The 22,673-nt window shown below is 37.5% G+C and overlaps 1 protein-coding gene across 4 annotated transcripts in view; it reads right to left on the bottom strand.

Annotated features, from left to right (window-relative positions):
* PIK3CB (phosphatidylinositol-4,5-bisphosphate 3-kinase catalytic subunit beta) overlaps nt 1–22,673 on the bottom strand; it is a 230,936-nt gene that overhangs the window by 9,012 nt on the left and 199,251 nt on the right. For all 4 annotated transcript variants that reach the window (XR_002095095.1, XM_019503673.1, XM_019503675.1 and 1 more), the window contains 6 exons: nt 19,170–19,291; nt 15,964–16,107; nt 15,135–15,234; nt 12,164–12,342; nt 11,366–11,475; nt 10,931–11,009 (listed from right to left, as the gene is read on the bottom strand). Coding sequence is in view for 3 of the 4 variants with exons in the window: in XM_019503673.1 (XP_019359218.1) it covers nt 10,931–11,009; nt 11,366–11,475; nt 12,164–12,342; nt 15,135–15,234; nt 15,964–16,107; nt 19,170–19,291 (734 nt within the window). In the remaining variant the exon portion in view is untranslated. The remainder of the gene's footprint in view (nt 1–10,930; nt 11,010–11,365; nt 11,476–12,163; nt 12,343–15,134; nt 15,235–15,963; nt 16,108–19,169; nt 19,292–22,673) is intronic.

The following is a 22,673-nucleotide window of genomic DNA, read 5'->3' as shown; positions in this document are numbered from 1 at the left end:
TTCATAAGAAGTACAAATAAATAATGGGAAACATGAAACAAATCAGGTTTTTATTTAAGTGTAATTCTGTAATAGGGATGATAGAGGGAGCTATATATTTTCACTTGTAGTTTACTGTGTAAATGAAGCAATTTATGTAGATACTCTCACTTAAAAAATCAGTTCACACTGTCACATGGGGTTTCAAAAGACATTTGTGTAAATAGGCATCAAGTTACTCTATAGCAGAATCTCTATTCTCTTATTTCAATTAACAATTCTAGCGTGCCACCCCTAAATATGCATATAGTAATACTTTCCAGTATTTGAAAACTATAAACAGAAACATGTAAAAAACAGGGACACAGTTTTTAATTCCATTTAAACTAGCCTGGCTTTATATAGTGTTTATATAATTCCTCAACAATGTTTGCACTGAAGCATGGAAAGTTACAGGTAAGTGCATGAAACAAGGGGAGACGTAGCTAAAAGTTAAGTTTTTTTCTCCAGTTCAATTTCTCATCTTCAAGAGATGAAATGATCATGCTTGCTATAAGAGAAAAAATGTGTTGCTTTAATTTATGAGTTAGCCCTTACCCTCCCCACAAATATTTAGGAACACTGTGGTATCTCACCCTATATGTTTAAGGGCATAGGATGCTTGGGTGCACCACTAACAAGGACAAAGTAATAGTGCATATTATCTAATGGAAGTCATATGCTTTTAGCATGATGAGAACATGTGACATGCAAGATCTGCAGTCTAATTGAACTGGGACACCTGAAATGACACACACACTCATTCAGAACTACTGGTGATCATGAGGCACTGAGTAGGACACCCAGATTTGGGGCCTTTCTGGAGACAATTATGGAACAACTGCCCATTTAACCTGCAGTCATGGAATGTGGTACATTTACTTTATTTTGAAGTTCCAAATATGAGCTTTATCATAGGATACCAAAAGGACACCAGCTTAACAAAAAAACAACCCCAAAACAGAATGAAACACATGCTCCACACATTACTATGCCACCCATGTTTTGCAAGGTGGTTAGTTTTGAGAAATTATGGTAATTTTAAGATGTCAGTTTTATTGTTGACTGTCAAAGCCAAATGCATGCACTACAAGGCACCAGGGCCAGTGGCAATGTTAATCTTCAGCGGAGCACACAGCAAGTATGTTAGGTGGATTAGTACTCTGTCTAGTCTCCAGTTTGAGCCATTTTGCTTCCAGTAAAATAGAACTAAAATTAAAGATGACCAAAAGAAGTGCAAACAAGATGATTAGGGAATAAAAAAGGGGTTATATAAACTAGGATTATTGTATAGAGAAGTATTTTCATCAGAGATGCTGGCCATATTTACAGCTCAAATATAAAATTAGACTCAGCTAGTCTGGAGTTCTAATTGTATATTATTCCCACCACTAACTCTGGGAAAATTTCATCTTCGATACAGTAGCCAATTCTAACATTAACATATGGAAAAGCGTATGAACTAAACTACACAAACACTGAACGATGTACACAAGTTTATGAAACAGTAATGACAAAACAGGCACAAATATTATAAAGTTAATTACTGATTTTATAATCAGTTCAATCCAGCACTACACAAAGCCTAAAATATATTGAGAGGAAGTCACAAAATATAAAATGGTTGAAATGACTCTGACCTATGAAAAATGTACTGCAGTAGCGGAGAAGGACTAGAAGGTAATCCCAGAATATACTGCCGGAGGCCCCAACACCTTAGCTGTTTCCTTGTTTATGGAAGGGGTAGGACCACCAAAGAGGTAAACTGAGGCAGGGCTGGAGGGGAAGCTAAAAAGTTCATTCCAGCCTTACCTCCTAACCCCATCTAGATAGACAATTCTAAGACCACAAAGAACTCAGGAAAACACCCTGTATCCTGGTGAAATTTGTTGAAAATACTATAGTGCAAGGGACTGTAAAACATCAGCGATGGCAGAGTATAGACCTAGGCCTGGAGTGGGCAAAATACGGCCCGTGGGCCGGATACGGCCTGGCAGGTCATTCTATCTAGCCCACAGGGCCCCTAAAAAAATTTAAAAAATTAATATTAATCTGCCCTTGACTGCCTGTCAAAGATGACAGGAGCCAATGGCAGCAGGACCCAGGGGGAGCCGCCTGCAGAACCAAGCCGCTGTAGAAGCAAGGCTGACCTGGCCCCGCCCCTCCCAGCCCACGCCTGGCAGAGGGTTCTGGTCTGGGTCCCTGGGGCTGTTCCTACCTCCCTGCGCAAAAGGGAAATTCAGATAAGGAGGAGGGGAAAAGGGAAGGGAGGATGGCGGGCAATTGCCCCAGTCCTCAGGGTCAGGCTAAGTTGGCTGCTGCGGTCCCAGTGCTACAGCCGGGAACCACATGGTGATAGAGCGGCCAGCGGGAGATGGAGGGAAGTAGCAGTGAGGAAGGAGGGAAGCTGTGAAAGTGGCAGCAGGTGGGCAGGAGTGGCAGCAAGCACGTGCATGGCGCGCAGCAACAGCTAGGCAAGAGCACAAGGCCTGCACTGGTGTCCCAGAGCCAGTGCCAGCAGGGCCCCGAGTGGGGCAGCAAATATGGTTTGCATATTTATTTCAGGTTTCTTATTCCATAAAAACAAAGAGTTTCCAATTCTGAAAATGGACGCAGATTGGCTAACATTTGTGCCCATGAAGACCTGACTACTGAATCATGGCTTCAGACTGGAACTAAACTTGCTTAGGAAAACTGTGTAACTGAGTAAAAAAAAATTTAAAAAAACTGAATATACAAGTCTAAGAGACAACTGTGAAGCAGGATACCCTCCTTAACTACTGACATGAAAGTAGGAGAGATTTATTCAAGAGTAATCAAACTAAGATAAATTATATTAAACAAATTAATATAAATAAAACCTACTTGACACAAGAGCTCATAATAGAGTTTCTTAAAGTGACAGAAATCATGTTTCTTTGGATATTTAAACTATATTAGGTTAAGCACTAATAAATATAGTCAGGAATTAAATAGGTCTCATTCCAGTGAGTGATAGGACAGAAAAACAAAATCCCATCTATGTTTTAATAAATGTTTAGTCCCAATAAAGCTTAAATGTAAGCAATTGGGCTATTATATAGATCCTCATTATTGCTAAGTATTTCAGAAACCTGGTGTTCTTTTTAAAAAAAGAAATTACAGATCTGGAACTTTTTTTCTTTTTCCTATTCTAATCTCTTTCCCAATTAAAAAATCCAGCAGTGTGGGCCCAAGCTTTTCTATAACTACAGTACCTCAGCACTCACGATACAAGGAAGCACTGCCCATCTTTATCACGACTTGACAAACGTGAGTCAAGCATTGCCAGGTTAAAGCGCATGCTGGCGTTCTTCCATGGGATTTCAACCCATCCTACTTGTAGTTTAACTGGGCACAAATCCAACAACTTCCCCTTCAAAAGCAAGCAATGATGAAAGCTACTCAGCCCCTTGAGGACAGTGTGCTTACAAGTGGAGGAAAAAACATCCTTGTCAGAGAGACAGTTTGACAGGAGTCAAGTTGGGGACAAGTCCGCAGGGCCTGTCCATCTCATCCTGGCCTTTCTGATTTCAACATCTGCCAGTGGGATACTTCCCCCTTTCCCCTCTTTAAGGCCATATAATGACCACTGACAGATCTACAAAATGACCCTTAGCAACAAATACCATTGTCTTTTCCCAATTTATTGTCTCCGAAATCACAGAAAATCATTTCAGCCATTAGCTTCCACCAGCTAGTTACTTTGACAGCTTAATTCTTCTAAACCAGTGGGTCCACCTCATCTGCTTCAATGGGCTAGTCTGTGGGTTAGGTCCAAAGTGTGGAGCTGCGTCATCTGGGCCATGGGGCTGAAATCTGGTCATGACAGAACTGATTGTTGTGGTTTGCAGAGATGCAGCTGTTACCACTCCTCCCACCACCAAAATTCTGGCCTTACACACAGCCGTATGCACAGCTCTAGAAGCCAGATGACTTGGCTCCGGATCCTAGATCTGGCCTATGGGGCTTCCCTTGTATCCAGAAATTTGGTGAGATGGTAAGCAGGGGCAGTGTTAATTGCCATGGCTCTAGGAACTATAGCAATTAATGCGGTCAGTGCTCTCCACACTACCAAATTTCCAGATGGAAGGGGAGGTTTGAGGACCTGATGACAAGGGTCCATGGGATGTATCCTGGGCAACAAAAATGGTTAGGGGGCTCGGGCAATGACTTACAAGGAGAGGCTCAGGGGTCTGGGCTTATTTAGTCTGGAAAAAAAGACGACAGAGGGGATTTAATAGCAGCCTGCAACTATTTGAAGAGTGGTTACAAAGGGGATGGAGCTCAATTGTTCTCAGTGGTGGCAGATAACACTACAAGGAGAAACAGTCTCAAGTCACAGCAAGGGAAGTTTAGGTTGGATACTAGGAAAAACTTTCTTAAGAGAAGAGTAGTAAAGCACTGGAACAAACTACCCAGCAAGGTTGTGGAATCTCCATCCTTACAGTTTTTTAAGACCTGGGTAGATAAAACCTTGGCTGGGATGATCTAGTTGGGGATGGTCTTGCTTTGAGCAGGGGGCTAGACTAGATGACCTCTTGAGGTCCCTTCCAATCCTAATTTTTTCTATGATTCTATGATTTTATGATCAACCTCTCTACCCATCACTATTGTAAACAATTACTAAACACTGTAATTAAGTGAGCATTACTTTGAGTAGTAGGTAACAATTTTACCCTTGGGAAGCCCATGATAGCACAACATGCTCTGGAAAGGGAAGCACAATACCATTTAGCTGCAGCTTGCATGCATTTAAATACTGTAACTTTTTATTAAATATTATTTGCTACAGATACACCATTTTTGAGATTTAGAAATTCTTCAGGTAAAAAATGGTTTCTTTCTAAAGTACTGAGTATTTTGAATTGATCCTCTGAAATTCATTCTTAGTACTGGGTATTTTGAATCAATCATCTGAAGTTCATTCTGTAGAAATTCTCAAACAATAGTTTTAATTAATCACTCCTTAATTACTCATATTTAACATGCACAAACTATGAAAAAAACAGGAAAAGTTCTTAAAGAACTGTATGCACAAAAGTAGTAGGTAAAAAATAAACCATTCAAATTCCGCATGTAGTTTTATGTTTGAAACCAAAACCTGTGACTGAATATTTCCCCGTGCTGTCGTTCGACTTAAAATAGACTACGATAAGCAAAAATGGCAAAGCCCAGCTGCCTGGAATTTTGAATTGAAACCCCTTGAACATACAGTATATGTGGAAAGAAGTTCACTTCAGTCATGGAAAACAGATGGTCTTTCATAGCATTTTGTCTACAATAGAAAAATAAGTAATATTTTAAAACTGCAACTGGCTAGCATTTTAAAGTTTGGCAATCTTTCCATATCCATTGGGGAATGTGGACAGTAAAGCAGGCCCATTTATCCAGGTGGAAGGCTAGGTTGCTGTGCATGTCTTATTCCCTCTACAGCTTTGGAATGTGGAAAGACAACACATGATCCCAACACTTCCCTTTCCAGGGCTGTGCTGCTGCTTGCCGAGATTTCTGTCCTTGCTCACATGCTGCTGACTGCACGCTTGTTTGTTTTTCTGCCTCTGCACTACCTTCCATTGCCGTAATTTTTTATCATATATTCAAAAGGGATTAAAAAGGGGGAGGAGTCCTCAGTCAAACAAGTCTGCTTGAGACTCTGGTTTAGTTCTCCAGTGCAGACTGACTCTTTCTGGGAAATCCTCTTTTCATCTCTATGGAAAGTTTAGAAGGACAATCTTTGGATGGCATGGACAATTCCTTTGTCTTGCTTTGTTGACAAAACATTCAGAGTAAACATGTCAAATGACCCTTCAAAGTCAGTCCTGCATGCTAGACAGTGTGTGGGCTGGGCTGAAGAAGTCATGAACACCACCCTCAGAAAAGGAGCAACTATAGAGTGTCTGACTTGGAGCTCCACAGCTGTCTGGGAGGAAGTCCTTGCCCCTAAGCACTGGAGCAGCTTCCCACAGGCTATTCACGATAACACAACTGGCCCAAACATTTTTTTCTATTTTTCAAAGGAACCAAATCGATGCTCAACTGTACAAAACTGAACACAGCCAATTACCCTAAAGAAAACAGACACTTCCTGAAACAATTTATCTATTTAAATTCTTTGTATATCTCAGACTTTACTAAAAAGAATCTGCTCATAAGTAGCATATTTCTGTGATTGATAACTTGTTTATAACTTTCCTTATCTGTCTGGGTTGATGCTTTGTGACTGTAAAGGTCATACTATTCATTTTCAACTAAGAATGTTTAAATGATGAGCTCAATTCCTCCAGCTGGTGCATCTTGAATATTGTTTTAAAACAGACCAATGTCTAGCCTCATGAATAGTATACATAGTCTAATAAAAATCACAAATTGTGCTAGACTCCAGTTTCATAACCTCATGTGGCTTCAAGCTATGGACAACAATCAATCATAAAATATCCAACACTAAAACCATACTTAAAATACCTTACAACTAAGAATATTGCTTCCAAAGATATTCCTTAAAAAAAACAAAAACAAAATCTCACTCATTTTGTAACAATCAATTCATAGCAGCTGATGAACAGTCAGGGGAGGGTGCTTATTGGCTACTGCTCTGCACTCAAGTGCTGTATTTCTTGCCTAATAATTTCAGTTCTTGGGTGGATAAAACTGCACAGATGGTATACTTAACACTCTAGTGAGTGGGTTGAGGGAACAAAGACTGTATGATGCAAAAGTAGCGTCTCCTGCTTGTGAAATGAGTTCTATGTTGTCCAATCTAATATTTATCAAATACAAAAATGGTGATTGGGATTTGAGGACATATGTTAAGAAAGGATAAAAATAGCTGCATCTCTCACACTTTAAGACAGGTACTTTAACTTACAAGGAAAAACAGGGAGGACTAAAATGACAAGCAAGTTAATTTAGGTGAGGAAAAGCTGTTTTGAAAACATAACCTAAGAGGTTCTGCTAACAAACTCATTTAAAATGTTTTCTCTTTAGGCAAAAGGGACAGGAATGTCTGAAGTCCTCTGTGCTCTACAGATCCCAAGAGGAGTGATGGCATCTCCTCAGTTCAGAGTACTTTGGAAAAACTGCCCTTTACTTTGAGAAAAGTGAGTTTTTAGAAGACAGCAAACAACTGAGAAAGTTCCTTATTGTAACCTATTTTAACAACATACTTACACTGTAAATTCTAGTTGAAAGCTTTCACTCCTATATCAACTCACACTCTGATGCAAATTACACTAAGAATGTAGAAATGGAAGCCACCCCTACCCTCAAGTTCACAGCAGATCAACTTCTGAGCATTAAAAATGATAGGAAATTGCATTTATTCTCCTCTCAACACAAGCCCATTGTGACAGCTGGAACAGCATTATTTTGCTTAACTGTCATACAAAAGTATCATTTGAAAACTTGCTCAGGACCAGTAAAGTATCCTATAATTAAGTCTCTAATTCTTAAATTATAGAGACTCACCATGCAATAAACTGAGAAACTTAAAAATGAAACCATTGTAGTACCGTATCTCAGTATTAACTTTACTATGAAAAATCATGGACTTTTCCCATTCTTACAATGCAGTGTGGCAGTGAAGGCTTTACAACACAGTAGGGGAGAAACCATTTCAAAATGCATTAATGTAGACTAAAAAGTCTCTAAAAATTAGTGAACTTGGAAAAAAAATTCTCTTCCTGTACTTTTGTAAATGACACTTCCTTCTGAATATTACCATGAAAATGGCATACATACCTATAGGAACTTGAAGCTCAATATCTTATTTTTCAGTTCCCAAATTCTGATATTTATTTAACAAAGGCCATTTAAAAATGAAGTAATTATAACAAGATTAACTTGCTATAATTAATTCATTTTTATATTAACTTGTTGATAACAAGATTTAACTTTTCTTTCTTCTTTACTATAAAAAGAGTTCTCTTTGCTGGTGGTGTTTGATTTTATTTTCCATTTTAATTCAAATTGGTTAAAAACACTAAAAATTAACGAAATCAGACTTTGTTGTTCTCTGTAGGAATTAGACCTCTGTGATATCCACTGTAGAAGAGTTAATTAGTATTCACACGGGACGTGTTCAGAGTCAGGAGAACTGAGGTTACAGCATGCAGTGTATAAACTGTTTAGCTTGAAAAGCTGATCTTAGGAAAGAAAAGTTACATAATTGATAAGGAAATGGCATTGTTCATTCAAGTGTGAAAACATCCACAGTAAGCATAGCCCAAGCTCAACAGGTTACAATAAACTCTCTAATAGTTAGCTCTACGGAGGTTTATTTAGACATAGCAACAAAGCCTAAGGAAGTTGATTTCTGTTTGATGCAAGTTACGTTATATCTTGAAGGGCATTTATACACATACTTTTCTGTCCCTCAACACCGGAGATCCGCCACTTTTGAGCAGACTTGATTAACTGAATCTGCTCTTCATGTGAGCCAAGGCAAACTGTGCTGCGCTGCATGCAGTTGTATAAGCGGCAAAATGCGTGTCAGTGAGCAGAAAATGGTGGTGGTGCACTTTTTAACCAAAGCACCTCTTATGTGTTTTAGTTCAAAAGTATACTGCCACCATGCTCTCAGTGCTGACGTGCATTTCACCGCTTATACAACTGCCAGTGTTAAAGTGCCCAGTGCTGTGGCACTTGCATGTGTAAAAATGCCTGTAGAAGCTAGGCTTAGACGTGTTCTCTTTTTGGGTCCTCCCATCTCTAACCGGGTGTTTTTTAAAAATATCAATAAGCATCCAAAATTTTGCTCTGTAAAGCGTGAAAGCTTTCCTGAGAACTTCACGGTTTGCCCTAGCATGTTGCTGCTTGGGGCTGGGGTGGGGGCGGGGGGAGCGGGGAGGAAGGCGCTTGGAGGCAGGGGGCATCATGTGCCTCTGTGCACATACATTCACATGGCTGGCACACAGCCAGGCAGGGTGGTGAAAGCAGCTCTGGCAGCTGGATGCAGGTAAGTCTAAGGGGGGCAGGGGTTGGAGGGCCAGGGGGCACAGAGCTGCAGGTCACAAAGTGAGTGGCACTGGCAGGGCTTTAAACAGTACTTCTCGCTGTAAACTACATCCTAAAACTCCACAGAAATATGATGGTCTTCACCAGGGTGGCCTGTTAAAAAAACAAACTGAAATATCTGTTGATGGGTGGGTGTGGGCATGTGTGTGAGAGAGTGAGAGCGAGAGATGGGGGGGGAGCAGGGGATATTAAAAAAAATAAAACAATGTCTTTCCTAGTGCTGTTTTCAACCTTAATCTACGTAGTTCCTGTCTTTAAAATGCAAATTTTCAAGTGTTATAGTAAATAAAAAAATACAAAATTGCCAAACTAAATTAAGGAACTCAAGTTTTAGTCTGGCTAAGAAAGAGGAAGATATTTAACTCGAGATAAGAAAAAAAAATTATTCTGTGGCCTTTTAATTTTTTTTTTCTTAAAGCATGCAACTTTAGTAGTGAACTGTGAATGCATAGGCAAAAATGCTTCTTAGTTCCAAAAGCCTTTCGTACATGTTGCTGGTGGTGATTTCATCTGTTCTATAGAAATGGTAAACCTCTTATCAAAGAAATTAATGCTCTGGTTAGAAGTATGTGCAATAGTGAAACTACAGTTCTGGCAGAAAACACTAAACTCACTTCTACTAATATCAATTAACATCAGTCATAAAAAAAAACGAACAACAATAAAAAAAACAAGAGTTGAATGTGAAAATATTTAAATCAATAAAAAACCCCTAAAAACAATATATTGTGATGGTCATATCTCCTTTATCCCTACACAGTATCTCAGTAAATATAGATGATTTTCATTATTTGTATTATATAATTATTTCTGTACCCTGCGTTTTCTGCATAGACAGATACTATTCCCACTATGTGGCAAGGAACTCCTACTATTCAAGGTAATGGGTTGAGTCTTTAATAGTCTATTTAAAAAAGAATGCTGATACCTTTTGGTTTCCCATAAATGTGATTTCTCAGTCAGATACTTAAATCCTTCTGTAAAGGATCCAAAGCAGATTTACTTTTAAACAGTTTAATAAGGCAGTGATTATCCGCCCTTTTCTGTGTCACTCAGATACACCTATTAGAAAACTGCAAGCATGTTACAGATGCACACTCCCTCTGTGGCCAGTCCCTTGCTAGTTCACAACTCAACCAGCCCCATTGCTACAGCTAAACATAAGCACGTCCTTGGTTCAAAATTCTCTTCCCTGACTGGTAGAGATTTGCATTTTAAGTTTTGACTTCACCTAAGCTTACATAGCATCAGATTCCAACAAAAACTAAGGATTGCCTAAATCACATTTATATTAGTACTGAAACACCAATCATTGTTAATTTGCAAGTTTGTTTACATGATGGAATATCAAACAGGCTATTTATTATACATGCCAAAAAACAGTAAGCCTGTCTGCTATACCCCTAGTCAAGAAGTCTTTCCTGAAGCCAAAAGAACACAAGCTTTTTAACAGCATGGAAGTAGTGAAACAAGATAAATAATATTTGCCGATATTACAAGAATTGCCAGCCTGCACCATAGGAAAAGTGGCCATTTGCACTGTACACAACAATATACCAAATCATTTCTCTCTTAGCTATTCCAATTATTTCTTCCTGTGGCCAATCTCTTAGACCAAAAAATGAAGAGAAAAATTCAACACACTCATTTGTCTCTTGATCCAATTCAAATGAAAAACTGAAACCAACAGGTTGGAGAGTACTATGATGCTCTTTGGATTCTCTTAGCAATGTAAAGTGAGGTCATATATAGTTCAATCATAAGGCAGCTTTTTTCTTGTAGCCTGTTTATCATACATCTATTATATCCTGGGCAAATGATGTCCAAGGAATTAATTACCCACTCTGAGAAGAATATATTCAGCTAAAAAAATTCTTACCGAAGATCTAGACCAGCTTCTTTCCAAAGGAGGTCCATCAAACGTAAAATCTGGAGTGTCAGCATGTCTTGCCGTAGATCTATAGGACAAAAAAATGCTACTATAATAGAATAATTTCAAGTTTTTTTGTATGATTGGGAATTAAATCAGCCAGTACTCAATTACATCAACATATATATAGCAATCATTATGCCAACTCAAAGAACAGGTTCGAACCAAATATTCAATCAATCCTAGAAGTTAAGTAAGGTTAGCACAAAAACCACAGTTCTTCAGATAAATTGGTACTTCAACTAGTTTCTATGGGATAGATACATTTATTGGTTGCCTGCTTGTTAAAGCTGCAGAGGTCTAAGAGAAAGATATGGCAATAAAAAGCGTATAGATACATGCAAAGAAAAATTACAACCAAAAAAATACCTCAGTAGCTCTTACCATCACCATTTTTAAAAATGATCCCTACAAAATCCCCTCCAAACATCTTATTGTTGTATACTATCCATAAAGGCTTCATTTTAGAATCCATGTATTTACACCTCTCAATGCTGTAGAAAAACATAACAAGAAAAACATAATATATTTTACTCAGTTAAGTAAGCTCTTCAACTCCAAGAAATCAAATACGATTATGAAGCAAGATAGTTTTAGAGTTCCCACTGGGAATTATTTGATCGATAAATTGAATATCATTCCTAACTTTCATTCTGCTAATATGATATTAGTTGTAATAGGAAAATTTACATGGCATCCATTACACACCAAATATACATCCATAGTTTTCGTAGACAATATATTACCTGCTTTTTACCTACCCCAAGCAAATTATATATAGATTTGTTCTCATTTAACTAGTAAGCAGTGTATCAATGTCTTATATAAGTTTATTGTGAACAGATGCCAAAACTGTAGTCTAATTCACATTTTAGATTTAAATATATTTAAGTAGGAGGCCAAATAGATATCTTGCTCATGAAAAGGCATAGAGTTTTAAGCTGGATCATGAAAAAATTCCAAACTCAAACTAAAATTGACATTTTAATCTCAAAAAGCAGCAGTTTGATCACATAGCTAGGAAGATGCCAGACTGAACTTCTCCTACCCTTGACCATGTAACTTGCATCAGCATGGCTGCTGAACAGCAAAGCCAGTAGAAGTCAAACTGCATAAGCTTTCTGCTTTACTGTTTCCATATACAAGTTATGTTTAAAACAAACAAGATCACTATTCACTTACTGTAGTTCTGAGAGTATAACAGAAGGATTCAAAGGAGATTGGAGGTTAGAAAGTGCTTCTCTGTAAGCATTTTGTTTCAAGCAGGTGTGCATTGCATCTTTTCCTTTTGCTTTGCTTTGCTTCATGGCATTCAGTTTTATTAGTCCATTTAAGGTTTTCATCTTATTAAGGGCTTCCACCTGAAATAGGTTTAAGTATTAACGCATTAGCTTTAATAATCAAAACCGTCTGGAGTCCATATATAAAAATATGGAAACTCACCTTAAAATTACAAAGCAAGTTTGAACACTTAGTTTAAACAGTAAAAAAGCTAGCTAAGCCTAACAAGAGTTCAAAGTCTCTTTCAAAAAAATATGAAAAATTGCAGTGAGGATGCCATTTAAAAAAAGTCATAATATAAATATTTTCAGAAGTACTTATGTGTCTTAGAAGCATAAATCCAATTTTCAAAAGCACAATATAGGCACTTAGGAGATGAAGTCCCACACACTTTCAATAATATATTGAATTATTATTAATTTTAATAATACTGTATGACACAGAAGGGTTCTGTGCAGGAGTTCTGTCTTCAGGATCCAAAAAGTTTTATATAAAAGAGGTTAGTTTAACATTTTCCAACTAGGCAGCAAAAATTAAGTACCTATGTCCATTCTAAAGTCAGCATACGAAAAGGACATTTAGCACCACCACAGAGGAAAGAAGATATTTTGAGACTAAATATGGATTCAAGCATTTCACTTTATAGATTCAGTTTTAATTGGCTTATATCAGCTCAGTACAATCATACAACATATTAAGCACATCACTTGAAACACTTAAATCAAGCCAGGGTAGATACTGGTTTAACAGAATTCTGAAATGCTACTCCTCTGCACACCTCATAACAACAAACTCTTGAAATCAATGCACTCATGGCACTAACATGGCACTTATCTGTTCAGTATTCAGATCTTCACTGAAAATGCTAAAGCTGTGTCCCACAGAAGTTAATGGGAGTTAGCTACCAATTCCAATGCAACTAAAATTTCATTCTATTGCATTTATTTAAAATTAATCACTATAATTTATTTTTTCAAGAACTCACCAGCCCTACAGATGAGGTATACTGAAGCTCTGTAACAAACTCAATACAAGCAAGATTTTTATTTTCTAAAATTCTTATTGTAGTGAAATTTTAATGCAGCAAAGGATAAGTGAAAACGCTTTCTAGATGAGAAAAATCATGGCTAAAATCATCAAAGTATGTGCTTAACTTTAAAAACACAAGTATCCCAACTTCCTCAAATGATTTTTCCGGTACATCAATTCAGGCCCATCAGAAATGAAGCATTATTATTTAAAAAACTACTTTTAATTTTATAACTTGTAACGAGACATTTATAATCAATATGTACTGAATTATGCAAGTGCTTTTTTCCCCATCTGTTTGTTAAATTATTAACTACATAGCTATAAACTCTCCTAAGAAAGATTCTAAGACAGCTGCAGTGATGGTCGAGGACTTCATATTAATGAAGCAAGGCCCTTTGAATATGCTGTCTAGGTTTGCCACCAAGGCATTAAACTATTAACTTGTGGTTACTGATTATAAAATGGACCTTATTTTCATCCTATCTAGAAAAAACACATGTATAGATTACCAAGATTAACTTGGTTCAATACTTCAATTACTGACTATACTTTGCTACAGAATACACACTATTTCACATACATGTAACAATTAATTTTTGTTCAAGGAACTTCAACCTTATCTTTAAGATGAGTTAAAACTTATCTATATATAAACTCAACCCTGTCAGGCAGCATGCTGTGGAAATCGTATGTAGTTTGATTCTAGAACTGAGGCAATGGAGACCTGCCAAGTCAACCATCTGTCAAAATCAAAAGCACTCTGCATTTCTACCATTCCAGGAGCTGTACGAACATCAGTGACAAGGGAACAAAATGAAACCTGTGTTGCACGAACAGGAACTTTTTGAAGTATTTCTACTTTGAATTTCTTCCATGTTTGCACAGTTGGGAATTTTTTTGCCCCTTCTTTGACTGTGTTGACATTTATTTCCTGAGAAGTATACAAAAAACTTGACTGTCCTTAAGTCTATCACTTAAAGTGTTTCATCACTTACCACGTTTCTTTTTTAAATGATTTTGACAATGCTAAACAAGCACATTTATGTAAGAAATAGCCAACTTAATGCTCTGAGAGTAGCACTAAGAGAAAAGAACAATCGTATATTCCTCTCATTTGCACTGGGGAGCAGATATAATTCAATCAGAATTTTAAGAAGCTACTGTGACCAGACAAAATTTCTAATGGGATTTCTTTTTGCAGCTTCCTCTCTCACATCACATATTTATTATGTCAATAAAAATACTGGACAGATATTACCTCTCTCAGAAATGAGTGTTACTTTAACAGTCTTACATTTAAGCTATACAACTGTGACAAACCATTCTAAGCAGGTTTTAACAACTGCTGGCAGAGGATTAATCAAAGCGAGATGTACGTTTAAGAAGTGCACCTTACTTCTCCTTTTACCTGGGCATCTCTACACTGATCAAAAGTGACATTGATTTTTAATACTCCTTATAGTGATGCCCATACAATATGTAATTAAGGAATTATTCCAGGTGGCCTAATAAAGCAACAGTTTGAATTATTTCAGACAGAAGCCAAAGCTGCAGGATGTGATCTATCAAGTCCATTACTTCACTTACATTGTTCACCCCTGCTAGTAAGTATCATATATAGGTGAATGGCTGTCATCTCAGACAGCTTCCCTCCTCAGACTTCCCACTGTTGGCTGCTTCTTGTACTTGTATCCCTCAAATCAGTTTCTCTCTCTTTCTACTAGCTTTTCAATTCTTTTTCACAAAGAAATAAACTTGCAACTGAGCCCAGTATCATTGATGGGACGTGCAATTTGACCTGAAACCTAGAAATACTAAAGATATTTAAATAAATCAATACCTGCTTGGAAAGCACCTTCATGTGAACAACACTTCCTCGGCAGTAAGCTTCAAGTATTAAACCAAACTGTACTGAAATTGCAGGTATGTGCACCTCTGACCTATGGGAAGCATCATGTGAAAGAAGAAAAGATTGTAAGATAGACTGTATTCACTGTATAGTTATGAGACTCACAGAACAAGAAGAGACAACAAGAGTCACCTGATCCAACCCACTGCCCAGATGAAGGAATGCTATTCCTAAGCCCTGTCAAATGATCATCCAGCCTTCTCTTGAAAACTTCCAATGAAGGAGCTTCTACAGCTTTGCTGAGCAGTCTATTTCAAGTTATTGTCCTAGGACCTCTCTAACTAAAAACCTCTAAGTCAAGCAAAAAGTAGACTATAGCTTATTCATTGAATGCAAAGCCAAACTTGAAAAAAATCCTAAATGCAGGAACACTTTCTCTAGAGAAAGCACTGGACAGAAGTCCAGGCTGCAAGGTGTCATTCACAGGACAGCCACCCAACCTCTTGGCATCAAAAAAGAGAGGCAACTAAGCATTAATGGAGAAAAATGAATTAAAATTGTGAGGAAGCAAAAAACTAGAACATATAATTTAAGCAATAGATGTCTATATATAAGAAGGCAGAGCATTTCAGTTAACTCAATGTAATGCATTGAGACATTAAAATGTTGACACAATTGAAAGACTGAAGAATGCAACACTGTGTAAATGGGGAAACAGTTCATTCTGAAAATTTTTCAAAAGATCTATGTGGAGTAATTCAATCTATTCTGTCTGCTGAGAACTCACATCAGCCAAAATAGTGCAAGAGGAATTTCTTACCTTAGATGCCAAAAAAGCATCTGCCCTATCCTTCTATTAGCAAGTGCTCTCTCTAGTAGGAATCGAGAGAGGGCACAATCAAGAAAAGGTTCATACTTCAGAACTTGTACGAGCTGAAGAAGATACTGCGAAAGCTCTTCATCACTGGAAAGAGATACAAACTCTGGTAAACAGCTGAGTAACTATATTAATCAATTCTGAAGAATTCAAGATAAATCCATAACTGTGGCAAGGGCTAACATCAAACATAAGAAGTTAAAATCTTTCAGCCAAATTGAGAAGAGAAATCAAGTAGACTACGTGTAAAAAACTGCCCGAGAGAGTTCCAGAATACTGTTAATAATGACAGCCACCATTACCCTTGGAAAAGAAACTGACGTAAAAATTTCAGGTTCATGATTTTACCCTGGGCAATCTAACCCAATTAGTTAGATGAACTGCAAGATCCTTGGTCCTTCTGAATGTTACTTTGTAACACTCAGCCTCTGATGATGGACCTATGACACCAGCTCATGGTTACCTCTATCCTCTCACTTCGTAGAAGGGGCAGGATGGTTCTAGATGTTTTAGTCAGCCAAGAGGTACATAAGTGATTCCATATCTGAGGAGGTGAATTTTTGTTAGTTTATTCTGGGAATCAATGCAAGAGGAATAGTGACTAAATTGGCCAACATTTATCCTTTGCTTTAAAAAAAAAGTTTGACTCTTGGCAGCCCCAGGCTAAGGAATCTACTAAGTGTAGATCTGTCATGCTCAAGGAGCTGATGATCCATGATCATCTAAACTCTGGACCACAGGAAGTGCCCCAAAGGCAAGCAAAGGGTTTAAAACACCCCGTGAAACCTATGAATTCTGCCATGCCCCCTGTCAGGCTCCACCTGCTCTGAATTTAAATGGCCATTTGAGATGTATACATCCGCAGCATCTAAGGGCTGGATTTACATTTCAGCCTATAGCTGTTTGGTATTCTATAGCAAGGTGTATTTTTCTTTGAAAACCCTATATTTTCACAGTTATACCGTCACAAAACAATGCTTACATAATGAGTTTTTGGTACTAAAGCAAAAGAAGTGAAAAAAATTGTCAGCCTATGTTATATGAATAAACTCCTTAAATTATTTTAAGTAATGATCTATTAAATGGAGAGACAACTTGACAGATTTAACATTATAAAATGTTAAAATTCAAAAATACAAACAAAATAAATCCTGGAAAAATTCAAATTCCAGAAGCCAAGAATTATTTAAATACCTCATCCACAGAAACTTGCAAATAACCTTTCAACCTGCTTTTTCATTGGTTAATTGCCCTTTAAACTATCTTCTGATATTATATTAGAAATGTACTCTCATTCAATAATAGCACACCAATTTCCGGGAAACCCAAACTACTTTCAGAAGATGTAACATCTCCCATTTTATTGGGGATTGTATTGCTTCAGTATTTAATCAAATCCAAAATTATGTTCCCCCCCCGGCTCTCCTTCCCCATCATCATGGACAGAGAAAAAAGCTCATCTTGGATTCAAGTAGGTCCCAGGTAGGTGGAGGCTCAGCTCTGGTTTTGGGCCAGGGCTCAGGATTGAAGCTGGAGCAAAGCTACTGCCTGCCTCAGCTGGAATGGCTTGTTTGGGATGGAAGCAGGAGAGGCCATGTAACCAGGGGAGCACGGGGAAGACCTGCAATATTTCCCCTGAGCTCTTATACCCTTGTACATGTGCCAACCCCTTCCCCCATCTGCTCTTCCTGTAGCCTGCCCCTCCCACCCCTTGGTCCCTAACCTAGCTGTCCCCTGCTCCCTTATCCTGTGCTCCTTGGTCCCTCCAGCCCCAACCTGGAACAGCCAGAAGCTGCCACTGGGCCAGACTGGGCTGCAGTTGGGCTGGGGCTGCACTGCTGTTGACTGCCTTGAAAGGAGCAGAGCTGCAGCAGAGGATAAGGGAAGTGGTCGGGGAGGCAGCCTGCAGGAGGTCAGGCACAGGTACTGGGGGCAAGGGGTAGGAGGCAGATATAAGCATGGCAGGACAAGGAGCAGGAGAGCAAGGGGCAGGGATCTGGGCACTTTCTTCATCCCTCCCCTCCCATCCACCCCCACTGCTGCTTTCCTTGCTACAGCAGTGAAGGGGGGGTAATTAAGATGACATTCCACTAATTGGATTCTATACATGGAAAATTATAACACATTTGTAATTTTCCATGTATATAATCTAATTATTGTGGGGCCATCTTAAATTCAAAGTTGCCTTAAATTGATAAATACAGTATATTTGGATATATCTGAATTATCCCTAATCTTTTAAAGTATCTTTAACATTTGCAAACTGCCTGTAGAACATTTTCTTTTCTCAAAATAAACAAAGGTAAAAATCAAAGTTTTAATCATTACAGAAGAGTCAAAGCAGCTGGTGGCATGTGTGTGTGTGGTGAAAAAGCTTAGGAATCTGGAGAGAAGTACTAAAATCTGCTGTAGCATAAGAGACAGCAATTATTTGATGTACAACTTATTTCTGTAAGAATATTTTTCTGTTACTTGGTGGAGCACTAGCCATCATTTGGATTAAATTTTCTTTATATTTTGCTGTCTTCTATCAGGCTGTGAAAGTCAGAAACTGAGTTTAATATTTTGTTAAAGGCAATTTTGCATTGGAAACATAACTAAGAATAATTTTCTCAGATGTACCAATTCACATTATTAGGTTAGCTGGGGTTAACAGAGCAATTACTTGTTTATATTTGAAAGAAGTCAAAATATTTTGTCAATAATCTAGCCTTGATATAAAAAGCTATTCATCTCACACAAAGTTTAGCTATCAAGGACAGGGAAAGTGCAGTAGAGCTGCAAATGACAAAGCTCCATATATTCTTGACGGAAATTCATCTAGCAGCAAAAATACATCTTATAAAGAAATAAATACGACCACCAGAAGCTATGCCAAAGGGCAAACTGAAATAAATAACTGAATGTAAATATTACATTTTCACTAAATGGTAGAGCGAGAAGTTGAGACTTTTTGGAGGAGGGAACCTGGATTGTGATCTTTCCAATATTTTATTCATCTTGTTTATATTATAGGTTTTATGTGGGCATCTATGTGTGGGAGAGGATGCAGCTATCTTTTATGATTTTGAGTCCTTTTTCCCCACTGTAAGTAGAATGCCATTTTCCCCAAGAATTCTTTAATTGTTAAATGGTTACTACATACATACCTCATTAGCTTTAAGCAACCAACAGCATATTCTCTTACGTACTGGTCTGGATAATTGAAATCTAACAACTCTAATGCTTCTCTAGGAGGCAGTTTTGTCCATATCTGAAGAAGAGCCTGGAGCTGTTTTGAAAAAAAGGAATATCTATGATTAGTCACTTGTAGAATAATTTGAGAAAGAAGAGATGGACAGATTTTCCTGAGGATAAAATATTCACAGCTATAGGAGAGATCCGTCTAGAAACAAAACCCCACAATTTTCGGGAAATAGATACATTTCTTAGTGTATGTGTACACGTACACACCCACATACAGGTGCACTCACACACACCCTTCCAACATACTTTAATGTGCATTTCTAAAGGTTTTATTTTCTGAAATCTTATTTTTTCAGTAACAGTAAAAAACCCCCAAAAAACAAAAACAAAACCAAAAACACACACACACTCAAAATTTAATGTTTTCTAAATGACTGAATTATTATTGCAATACATGCTTGTGGGAATTTTCACCAAAACAGAAACATTTTGATAACACTTTTTTTCACCAAGTTGTACAATAATGGCTACCTAGGTCCACCACTAACTCGGGTCAAATTCTGTCCCAATTTATGATCTGTGTAATCTCACTGAATTTAGAAGATCCTGAAAAGGGTGTGAACAACAACAACATTATTCAAATGCTCATGCTATGACAATCCCAGAGAAGAAAATCAGGTTTTTAGACACTGAGGTTACTCTTACAGTAGTTAAGACTGATGGCATAAATTTCAATTTGTAAATGTCAGAAAAATTTAAAACAACAAATACTATCTGGAATGTGACTTTTTCCCCCATAGAAATATACGTTCAGTATCCTTGCTCTATTAGCTATTCAACTCATAGCTACAGCTAGGAATATCCACCAAAACTTCTCTTTGTATCAGAGAGCAATACAAATATGGGGAGCCAAAATACTACAAACAATGGTGCTGTAATGCTAAAAATGCTGAACCTGCTGTGTATCAACAGAAGGTGCTGAAACTAACCAGAATCCTTGAACACTGAAAAACAAAACACCTGAAGAACGGTGTCAGAACATTAGAATCAGCATTTTGTCTGTGAGGGTGGTGGTCCCTATTTCAAACCATCAAAAATGCATGTTGAAGGTGATAAAATAAATCTAGTTGCTGAAACATTGCAGCTGAAGGCTGATCTCAGTCAAAGCTACAAACATGCGGCACTTCTTAAAATTCAAATCATTTTTGGATGCTCCAAATTAGAGAAGTAATTTGAAAATCCTGGACTACAGGAACCAAATCTGTGCTGAAGTTCAACTGAAAATATTCAATTCTTAACACTGATTCCACCAGCATTAAACTGTTAAAATTAAAGACAGAGGTTATTAAACCAGTAAATGTTAAGTGATATGACCTTAGAGGAAGTAAGAGCTAAATGACCTGTGAAAGAGCCAAGAAAATTCCAAAAATACAGAGCACTCTTGTTTACATTCTTTCACTGAATCTTTATTAAGAGGGAAGTGCAGGCCAAGTAGCTTGATGTCCCAAGCGGGTACCTACTGATCGAAATGTGAAGGTTAAAGGATATTAGTTGTACTTGTTATATTTGGACCAACATCCCCCCCACCTTTTTTTAAACACATAAAAGACTCCTACATCTGCCAAACAGTTTGGACAATGGGAAAGTTTCTTTGAACATCTGTCAAACTTTTCATTAATAAGGACACTCTCTCTCTCTCTACTGAAGTACTTCTTCATTAAAATATTCCCAAAGATGTCAAAAACATTTTATTATGTTTAATATAGGAGAGAAAAAAAGAACTAAAATGACAACTCAGTACCTGAAAAGTAACAGCTTATGTAGTCATGCCTATATTATTAAGGATCTGGTGTTTGTGATGAAAATACCAGGGACTGTTACACCAGGAAGTGAGGAATCTCAACTTTAAATACTCATGTGATTCTAAAAGAACTATAAGAAATAAGGGGTGAAATCTGACCTTTAATTATATAGGTTTGGAATTCCAGCTGCCCACTGCCCAATCTGTCAAGGAGCAGACATGGGAACTATTACTTTTGGAAGACTCTTATCACACTCAGCAATACAATTCAAACAAAGTTTAATATTTTTATTTTGGTCATTTAAAATGTCTCAAAGTGTCCAATTTATCTATCTTTCTTCTCTCTGTTCCCAGCTGTTGAATGTGCCACTCCAGACATTACAGAGGAGTCAGTTTGGATAACTTGCTTCATAAGGTTTAGGGGTCTCTTCAGGCATTTGAAGAGAATGTGTGGCCTCTCTCACCAAGTTCTGCTATCCTGCCTGAAGAACTTTGTTAGCGACAAGATATCACAGCAACAAAGAAGGTAAGGATGTACAGAAACTTATTCTAGATAACTGTTCCAATTGTAGCATTTGCAATAACATGCTATGTAACAACAAATTACCTTATTTCCAGAAAATTGATATGGCTTTATAACATTTGCAATTTCTAAAAAAAAAAATCTAAAATAAGATATCCTGCACACAATTTCTCAAGAAAGACTCATTTCTGACTGCAAATGGAAAAAGGAAAGAACAGAAAAGCAGTCAAGAAAAGTGATGAAAACATCAGCTGTTTTTAATCTTTGCACCAGGTGTCAGCCTCTATGTAACTGGCGTGATTAAAGGATCCAGTACCAAGAAATTAATGTACTGTTGCTTTTGTCAGTTAATTAGTCAATGCTGTCAGGACCCCAAACTCAATTCAGGTGATTAAGTAGTTTGACAATGCCTTAAAAATGAAACAAAAAAGAAAAACAAGCTGGGAATTCAGTCATGAATTTCTGTGTTATAGCAGTATTGCTTTAAAATCAAGGGGAGGATGTCTGGTTATTTAGGTATTTTACCAGTGTTTATAACCTTTACCTTTTCCCCAAATCAATTTTCTACAACTTATGTGTATAAATTTGGCAGCTATAAGCAATTAAGCTACAGATGGTTATTCAGATAAGAATACATTTTAAATGCATTAAGTGCAATATATGCAAATAATACAGGTGAGAGTGACCTGAGTACAGAGGGACCACACAAAGTACTGTATGTTACATAATGGCTCATGCCATTAATTAATGCCTTATGCAGTGCTCAAGACCGTAGGCAGCACTTCTGTTCAGGGTCTGGCTACTTCCTAATGAAACAGGGGTCCTACACAAGAAGCAGTTTTACTTGTGCTGCAAAACTTCATTATATATTTTCTTCCCCAGAACTAAAAACATTTTTTTTCCAATTTTAATGAGATGAAGTTCCCAATCCACAGGTTTGGAACCATAAGGAGATATTAAATGTACAAACATGAACACTATACAACCATGAACGCTATACCATATAACTTCTGGAACCAAAAAAGAGCTTATAAAAATTCCTTTCTCCATTTCTTTTCTACTGTTTAACTCTGCAGTCCTCCTCCATGTGAGAGGATTCAGGCGGGAGAGTCCACACATAATGTGTGCCAAGAAGCAGCTCTG

Source organism: Gavialis gangeticus, unplaced genomic scaffold, assembly GCF_001723915.1.
Source record: "Gavialis gangeticus isolate Ggan-Ray unplaced genomic scaffold, GavGan_comp1, whole genome shotgun sequence".
NCBI lineage: Eukaryota > Metazoa > Chordata > Crocodylia > Gavialidae > Gavialis > Gavialis gangeticus.
This window is presented reverse-complemented; position numbering and strand designations above follow the sequence as displayed.